At 47.2% G+C, this 8,216-nt stretch overlaps 1 protein-coding gene across 2 annotated transcripts; it reads left to right on the plus strand.

Annotated features, from left to right (window-relative positions):
- The first annotated feature begins 1,927 nt into the window (after positions 1 to 1,927).
- gata5 (GATA binding protein 5) lies at positions 1,928 to 7,704 on the plus strand. Of its 2 annotated transcripts, none has more exons than XM_029157244.3 (7): positions 1,928 to 2,273; positions 2,718 to 3,400; positions 4,922 to 5,091; positions 5,788 to 5,913; positions 6,132 to 6,216; positions 6,466 to 6,596; positions 6,750 to 7,704. In XM_029157244.3, the coding sequence occupies exons 2-7, from the start codon at positions 2,881 to 2,883 to the stop codon at positions 6,864 to 6,866; spliced, it is 1,149 nt and encodes a 382-aa protein (XP_029013077.1). In that variant the 5' UTR covers positions 1,928 to 2,273; positions 2,718 to 2,880; the 3' UTR covers positions 6,867 to 7,704. The 2 variants fall into 2 exon arrangements, with proteins under 2 accessions (XP_029013077.1, XP_029013076.1); XM_029157243.3 differs by having other exon boundaries at positions 5,785 to 5,913; positions 6,750 to 7,702.
- The last annotated feature ends 512 nt before the right edge of the window (positions 7,705 to 8,216 follow it).

Raw genomic sequence — 8,216 nt, forward strand, 5'->3', positions numbered from 1 at the left:
TTTTGCAAAATTCGTTTTTTAGTTACTATGATACTAAAAATGGCATTAAAAAGGACAAATTTGACTTGAATTGATATTGTTGATGATAGTAGTGAAATGTGCCCAAAAGCCCACGAGAAACCTGTTTATGGTAACGGCAGAAATTACCTGTGCGCAATCATGAACATTCATATTCGTTGATGTTGCTGCATCTCTGTCAGCATAAATATATATAATATATCTCACCAGGCCTCACCTGGAACACGTATTTCAAAATAAATTATTTGATATTCTGGCATTCTTCGTTATGACAAAATAAAGAGCATATTGTAAAACTTCACATTTTAGAATGAGGTTTCTAAAGTTTCAAAATTAAGAATAGTTTAAAGTAAAAATTCTAAAAAAATGTTTTATACGGTACATTGTTTAATCATATTTTGATATACATTTGCAAGGCCCGAGTTCTGCAATAGGCCAGATGCTGTTGTGTCAGAGTAAACGAATGCTAAATAAATAAATGCTAAGTAAATGTCTGCAGCGTTCGACAGTCGGTGTGGTGCGAAGCCGATTCACAAATCGTCATCAAGTGTCGGTGACAGAAGGAAGCAGACAGACAGACTCCACTGATCCCAGACTGAGGTGGAAACTAATCCACGGTCGCGGTGTCTGTTCTTAATGTTATTAGTCGTTGCAAGTGCTGAGATCCAAATGAAGGTGTTTCTGCATAAAAGATTAAATAAAGGAAGGTCAAAAGAGACTTATTTTATTCGCTGATGAAGCCCAAGTGGATAAGGTTATTCTGCTAAACGTCAGGGAGATAAGGTTTTATGATAATCGAAAATGAATCGGTCTGAGCTTTAGTCACTTTAGTTTTTAATCTGTTTTAATGACATTTTCTTGATTTTTGCAAAAAGACAGTGCCGTTGTTCAAAGGGTCAGTGAAATGTTTCTATTCGTCTTTCGCAGGCCTGTGGAATTCATTTCCACATATTTAAATCTCTGCACTATACGACCTTTCGTTTCTAAACACAAGCCAAATTACCTATTTGTCTGCTCTTAGTATAAATATCCTAAATACTGGAAACAGCGCAAAGTTGTACCTTATTCATGCTATTAGGTTGTTTACACACGGCCTGATTTTCTGCACAAAAGTGTGTGTTTTTGTTAAATGCGTAAAATATTTGAGCAATATTTTGTAGCTCGTTAATAAGTTTAATTTACTTTATTTTATTTCGTTATAATTTGTATCCTCCATCATTTCATCCCATAATCCTGCCGTACATGCATTCATCCTTTCCTTCGCGCAGGCCGCGCCACATTATTGTGAGTTACTGGTCGTATTTCTTATCGGACTCTAGCTTATACGTCGATCCCTTTCACCTTTATGTTGCCATAAAAAAAATATCCAACGAGGTTGTTCTTTCCGAAACGTTTTACTGCAGCTTGTGCGTTAAAATCCCGAGCGCTGCGGGTCCAATCAATAGTCCGTAAGCACCGTTTCACCGATTCGGGTTGATTTTGTGCTGAGAATTCTGAATGTATTTAATAACACCGTGAAAGCAGGTGATGTAACAACCAGACGTATTTATTGATTATGTACATTTAAACATAGCTGAAACTAGAACTCTGGCCTCGGTTTTGCATAATTTTTAAAACACGTACATTTGACGTTGGATTAAATGTTTCACGCCATGTCTATAAAATAAAATTAGATCCTTGCGGACTAATTCTAACGAAACCGTAAACGGAACATTGAACCCCAGAAATTCGAACACAGGTGCGAAAAGCATTTTTGCACCCCTCGACCCTGACGGGTGGGGACGTCCCCGTCCCCCCCGTCCCCGTCCCCCCGTCCCCCTGCGCAGCACCCGGGGGTCCACCTTCCCTCCCTCTCTCTGCCTTGCGCCCTCCCTCCCTCCCTCCCTCCTTCCCTTTCACCCCACCTAGGCCTACCTCAGTGCGGCGAGTTGCGTCACGTGTTTCTCTCCCGTACAAATTTTCCAGTAGGGGAGCGAATAGGAGCACACCCATATCAGCGATTATCAGCGACAGTTACTATTTCCAGATAGAAGAGGACCGCTGCAGTCGTCCTGGACCCCAAAAACAACTTTGCTTTCATTTATTCCCAATCGGTGCGCGCCGGTTTTTGTGCGGCCCAGCGGACTTTTCCTCCTCTCCGCGCGGCCTCGTCTGTCACGATCCGCGGACTGACGCGGTTTGCTCGCTGCGCTCTTCTCTTGAGGTTTGGACGCCTGGAGGACCGCACCGCTTTATCACCCGACCGTCCTTATCTGGTGAGATAATACACTCAGAGCCCTTGGAAAGAAATAGTGTTCCTCAAATGCAGCGAGCTCCATTATCAACGTTTGATTTCAGTTATTATTGATTGAAAATATGTGCATGTCAGATATGGAACGGAGCTCGCTATCTGTTAACTGGTTTGATAGTTTCCGTTATGGTTATGATTTAATGGAGGGGCGCAGAGCCGCAGGATATCTGGGGTCGCTGATAGTCGCGTCTATCTGCCTGGACAGATATCAGCGGTTGTTAATGCCATTTTAATCCATTTCATGCCAGTCTGAATGATACTAGTAAAATATGGCTGGTGATACGGAGTGATTGACTTCTAGCCCATGGCGACTAAGTTAAATACCCTTGAAACTTAACCAAATACTGAAAAATTACTCTGCTTTACTTTCACTTATTAAAATGTCTCAAAAATGTTTTTCCCCCCACAGGAGAAGATTTTCCAAGAACTTTAAATCCTAAGAGAGACAGACAAACTCCACGGGATTAGACGCGCCTTCACGCGTGGACACTTTCACCTCCACGGGCTGAGAGCAGCCTTAGAAACCGCCTCTGTAGTTCCCATTCCCCAAAGAGGATCTAAAAGTCGCAAACATGTATCAAAGCCTGGCGTTGTCCTCCAACCAGTCCCATTACGCGCACGACTCTGGGAACTACGTCCACCCCCCCGCCAGCTCCCCGGTCTACGTGCCCAGCACCAGAGTCCCTGCCATGCTGCCCACCCTGTCCTACCTGCAGCCCTGCGACTCCCCGCACCAGTCCCACGGCCTCGGCGGGCACCACGGCTGGCCCCAGGCCGCCGCGGACAGCTCGGGCTTCGCGCCCGGCAGCCCGCACCCTCCACACGGCTTCTCGTACTCTCACAGCCCGCCCGTCAGCAGCAACACCGGCCGGGACGCGGCCTACCAGAGCCCGCTGGTTCTGGGAAACGGCCCCCGCGGGGATCAGTACGGAGGCGCGCTGATGCGCTCGGTCGGAGGCTCCTATTCCAGCCCCTACGCGTACATGAGCCCGGAGATGGCGACGTCCTCCTGGACGCCGGGGCCCTTCGAGGGCGGCGTGATCAGCCTGCAGGGACGGCAGGGAGGTCTGCCCGGAAGGAGGTCGAGCCTGGGTAAGCGGAGGCCTGTTGGAAGGCTGCTTTATTAGAAATTAAAACTTTATTTATTTATTTATTTATTTATTTACTCCTGAACAGATGCATTAGCTGAGCGTTTTACGCTTCATTCCAAAATTGTGCTTTAACACTCATCAAATTCAAGGGATCATTTTTGTTCATACTGTTTTATTTTTGTACCACACACACACTTTCCTCGGCAGTTTCAGCGATTGGTCGGTTGAGATTCAGCTCATCGCGAGTCGTAAAGGCCAGGTTATTTATTACAGGAGGTGATAGAGAGGCCCACAGCAGTAATGAGCGTTCAAAGGGTCGGGATGGCGAGATTCAATCAAAGTCCCTTAAACAATCCCTCATTAGAGTCAGACAATACACATTCTTCCGAAGCGAGGCTCGCTAAAACAATCAATTAGAATGTTAATTTAATCCCTCGGCAACAGTGCAGTGGTTTTAGGGCCGCTTTCAATACACACGCAGACAAAAAGAGACCCCGTCCGAACAATCACAGCAGTTATCACCTCGATCAAACAGCCAGAACCCGAACCGTCAGCGTTTATTAAGAAAGCGATGAGCGTTTGAAGTCAGTGATTGAGTCTGAGGCGAAAGGCTGATGTTTAAGGGTTCTCTCTTTGTTTGATGGTTAGTGCTTAGACACCTTCACACCCTTAAAGTCCTGTTTAATTAATTACATCGAAGCCTGCGCTTTAGTGTCGTTGATTAAATTAAGAAGGATTTATCTCCATAGATAAACACATAAGCAGCGTTTATCATTAAATTACTGACTTGATTAATGCTGTCACGTAGAATTATATAAACAATTCATAAATAATTATAACAGGTTTACTGTTATTTATATTATAATGAACAAACGAATATTGCTTATATTTCATTGCTATACAATTCCATTCACCTTGATAAATGCTTATTTTAAATTATGCGCAGGCGCATTTTAAATAGTTCCAAACAAAAATCTTGGCCTTAATATTGTGCGTTTCGTTTAAACCGAGAAACACGTGTCCAGATTCATCCTAGCGGGGTCTCGGTCTCTGTCCCCTTTAAATCGAGGGATTAGGAATTGGGCAATTAAAGGCAGGAGTCCGTCGTGTGTCAGGGCCGTGATATATGAAGGGACCCCTGGATCCTTGGGGCTGATAACGCACCGTCCCGCCGCCCTCCGAGCAGATTCCTCCAGTCTGTCTCATTCTGATTCATTCGGGGAGGGGCTGATCTGTCTTCAGAACGAAGGCAGAGGGGCTGAATTCCTGCGCTGGACGTCTGCCACGCATTGGCTCGTAAATGGGCTCATTTACGCCCATAAGTCCTAATGTTTAATCCGATTATTATTGTGCATCCGTAGAACTACAAGGGCGCCTGGGTGTCTGTATAAATCCTACATCCAGCTGTGTGTGTTGAACATTTAGAAATCAACAGGGTGACTTAACATTGCACGTGCGCTGCGGCTAATTGAAGTGCTCATTTTCACCGAATGCAACGCACCGTCTGTTTCCTCGTGCTCAGACCTGATGGACGACATGCAGGCCGAGGGCAGGGAGTGCGTCAACTGCGGGTCCGTGTCCACGCCGCTGTGGCGCAGGGACGGCACCGGGCACTACCTGTGCAACGCATGCGGCCTGTACCACAAGATGAACGGCATCAACAGGCCGCTCATCAAACCGCAGAAGCGACTGGTAAGACGAGGCAAATATCCCTCTCCATTAAATCAAGGACTTAATGTCAACAGTGTTATTATCCAGCTGCAGTATTTCATGTTTTATAACAAATATGTTAATTTTATGGTTAATTCATATAAAACCTTTAGCTGAAGAATGTAGATTCTCATTTGAATCAGGAGTTATTAAACATACAATAAGTAGCATCAGTGTATGTGAATATAATGATGCCAAAGTAAAATCATTTGGTCAGGAATCCAGCTGTTTGCTCTAAATAAAACCTGAAAACTAAAAGCAGCGCGTGTCCTGCCGTCAAGGCTTCACAGCTGCCCGTTTCCCAGAGACCTTCCTCCGCGGAGCAGCTGTGCCCGTTCCGGTGTTTTTATTTACTCTGCGGCGGCCTTGCCCTTGGACGCGCCGCTTTTAGACGGGGCTCTGTGACCCTCCGCTGCTGCTCGGCACCTAAAACCCAGCTGAGTGTCACCATTATGGAGTGCGAACTGAATAACAGTGCTCTGCATCCAAAGGCCCCACCTACAAATGAGCTATTGGACATTTATCGCTGCTGTGCAAACATACGCTTGCATCCTCCAGTTCATTCATTCAAAAACGGAAACACTTTCATCAAACTATCCTTTTAAGCCGATGTTTAAGCCTGTTTTCCATTCAAACGTCACCTTTCTGTGCTTCTCCCGCCCGTCGGACCCCCAGCAGACCACGTCCCGCCGCGCCGGCCTGTGCTGCACCAACTGCCACACCAGCACCACCACCCTGTGGAGGCGCAACGCGGAGGGGGAGCCCGTGTGCAACGCCTGCGGCCTCTACATGAAGCTGCACGGGGTGCGTGTTCCTCCCTGATTTGGCTCGTTTTACCGTGCAACAAATCCCCAGCAGACGTCCGCTGCAGCGCAGCGCGGCCATTTGTGCGCTGTGGTCGTCGTTATCAGGGCAGCGGTGTGGGAGGAAGGCTTGTGTGGGTTGTCATGACACCGTGGCCTCTGCTGTTGCTGGGCCCGGGGAGGTGCAGCTGACTAATGTGCGTTTGCTACTCCCCACAGGTGCCCAGACCGCTGGCCATGAAGAAAGAGAGCATTCAGACCAGGAAGCGCAAACCCAAGATGCCCAAGAACAAAGCATCCACAGGTAGAGGAGGGAGGACTGATGGGAGCGCAGATGACTCCTTCCCCACCCATGCGTCTCTATCCACTGTTAAATTCACTCACATTAATCACACTGACACGTGAAATATTTAAATCATGAAAGTAATTGGAAGCGAAGCCGCTCGTAAATTATGAGGGCGCAAATCAGCGTGACACCTGCCTGAGCCGGTGCTCACAGGCTAGAGGCCATTCCCCAGTAATAGCTCACAGGAACGACCTGTTGATTCTGCAGGAGGATCCTCCACCTCTGACACCGGCTCCCCCACCTCCCTGTCGCTGTCTGAACACGCCTCCGGCATCAAGAGCGAACCCAACATGGACCCTTCACCTTACGCCAGGAAGAGCAGCACATCAGCCCCTCAGGTAAAAGGGAAACGCCGGGCGACCGGTTCATTTTCCCAGTATTTTTGCTTTTGCACATTTTATGACATCACTATCAAATAAAGCTGGTGATCAACTGTGATCACATGTGATCGTACCTGCCTTTACCGTGATTCGTCTCCTTCCTCCCTGCAGACGAATCAATTAACCAGCCCAGGATCGGGACACGTGGACATTAAGTACGAGGATTATCCCTTTACCCCGACCTCCATGGCCCCCCAGAACTCCTGGTGCGCTCTGTCCCAGGCGTGAGCGGCTCCGACCCGGCAGAACCGAGCCACCCGTCCCCATCCTCCCTCTGCGTTTGTGGAGAAGCGGCGCTGGCCCACACGCGTCCACAGAGCCTCAGCAGAAGGACACAAACTACCTACTACTCAGAGAAACCTCTCTTTTTACACTCTATCCAACGCACCAATGCAAAGACAATCACGTGGAATGTAAAGCGACGCGATCACAGGCCCGACGCCGTTGTGACACGCGACGGCTGATTTTACTGTTCGTCCCATTGAGTTTTAATTGCTGCCGCTGTTTCTGTGGTGGTTTGGAGGAGAATGATGCAAAGACAGATTCGACACGTGACAGGGAGAAAACAGAGAAACCCAGAAAATACCTTTTTATGGCTTGTTGACTGTGTCTCATTACCGCAGTGTAGATCATTAACTTTTACAGGCACATTATTTATGCTGAGATAATGGCCGTTAAAGTCACGGTGGACACTGAAGCGGCCACTTATGACCCACCGCTCTCCGTTGCATAAGGGCCGCTGTGCTGTGTGGGTTATATGAGGGCTTTGTTTTCACCCACAGAAGGACGATCAGAAAGTCAGGACGGCCTGTGTCGATCCTGGCGTCACGGCTACATATCAAAGGTTTTATGAATTTTACATGAATGAAAGTGCAATGACTCATTTTTTAAAAAAAATGTAACCTTGAAGTGTGAAATTATTATAAACAATTTAATTTTATTGGGGCTTTTTTTGTCAATATAAAGCAGTTTTATTGTTATAATGTTCTTTTGTTGCAATGCTCTTTGGAATCTGTTCAGGTTAATAAACTGATTCACATTCATACATTTGACATATAAATATTTGTTTGGAGTCAATTTCTCATGTTTTGAACCAGTGTTCATTTAAATTAACCCTATAAATGAATTACACACCTGAGCCTATTTATTGGTTATTATTACGTATTGGTTATTATTAGGAGGATGAAGTTGAGCTCTTCCTGCATTTTCCAGTAGGTATTTCTTCGTTTATTTGCCTCCAACTGTTCTCACATTAGTGGCTGATGTGCACGGTGTCGGCGCCTTCGCGTGCATTTCACCCTAAGCCGAATCGGGCTTAATCGGCAGCTCATATGCATGTGTACATAGAGGGTGTGTGCTGCTGCTGACGGTGTCGACCAAAGGTTGTGTTCCAACTCCGCTTTATGGCGCCTGGTTCCCCAATCGGCGAAACTCCAGGGCTGCGGGCGGCGGCGCCGCTGCTTTTCTGCAGCCATGGCGACAGCCAGGCTCCGCCGCTGCAGCAGCTCTGCCCAGCTTTATGGCCGCTTGGCCGCTGCGGTGGCTTATCTGCCCTGGGAGAGGCCCGTCACAGGCCCG

Source organism: Betta splendens, chromosome 7 (assembly GCF_900634795.4).
Source record: "Betta splendens chromosome 7, fBetSpl5.4, whole genome shotgun sequence".
In the NCBI taxonomy this organism is placed as follows: Eukaryota; Metazoa; Chordata; class Actinopteri; order Anabantiformes; family Osphronemidae; genus Betta; species Betta splendens.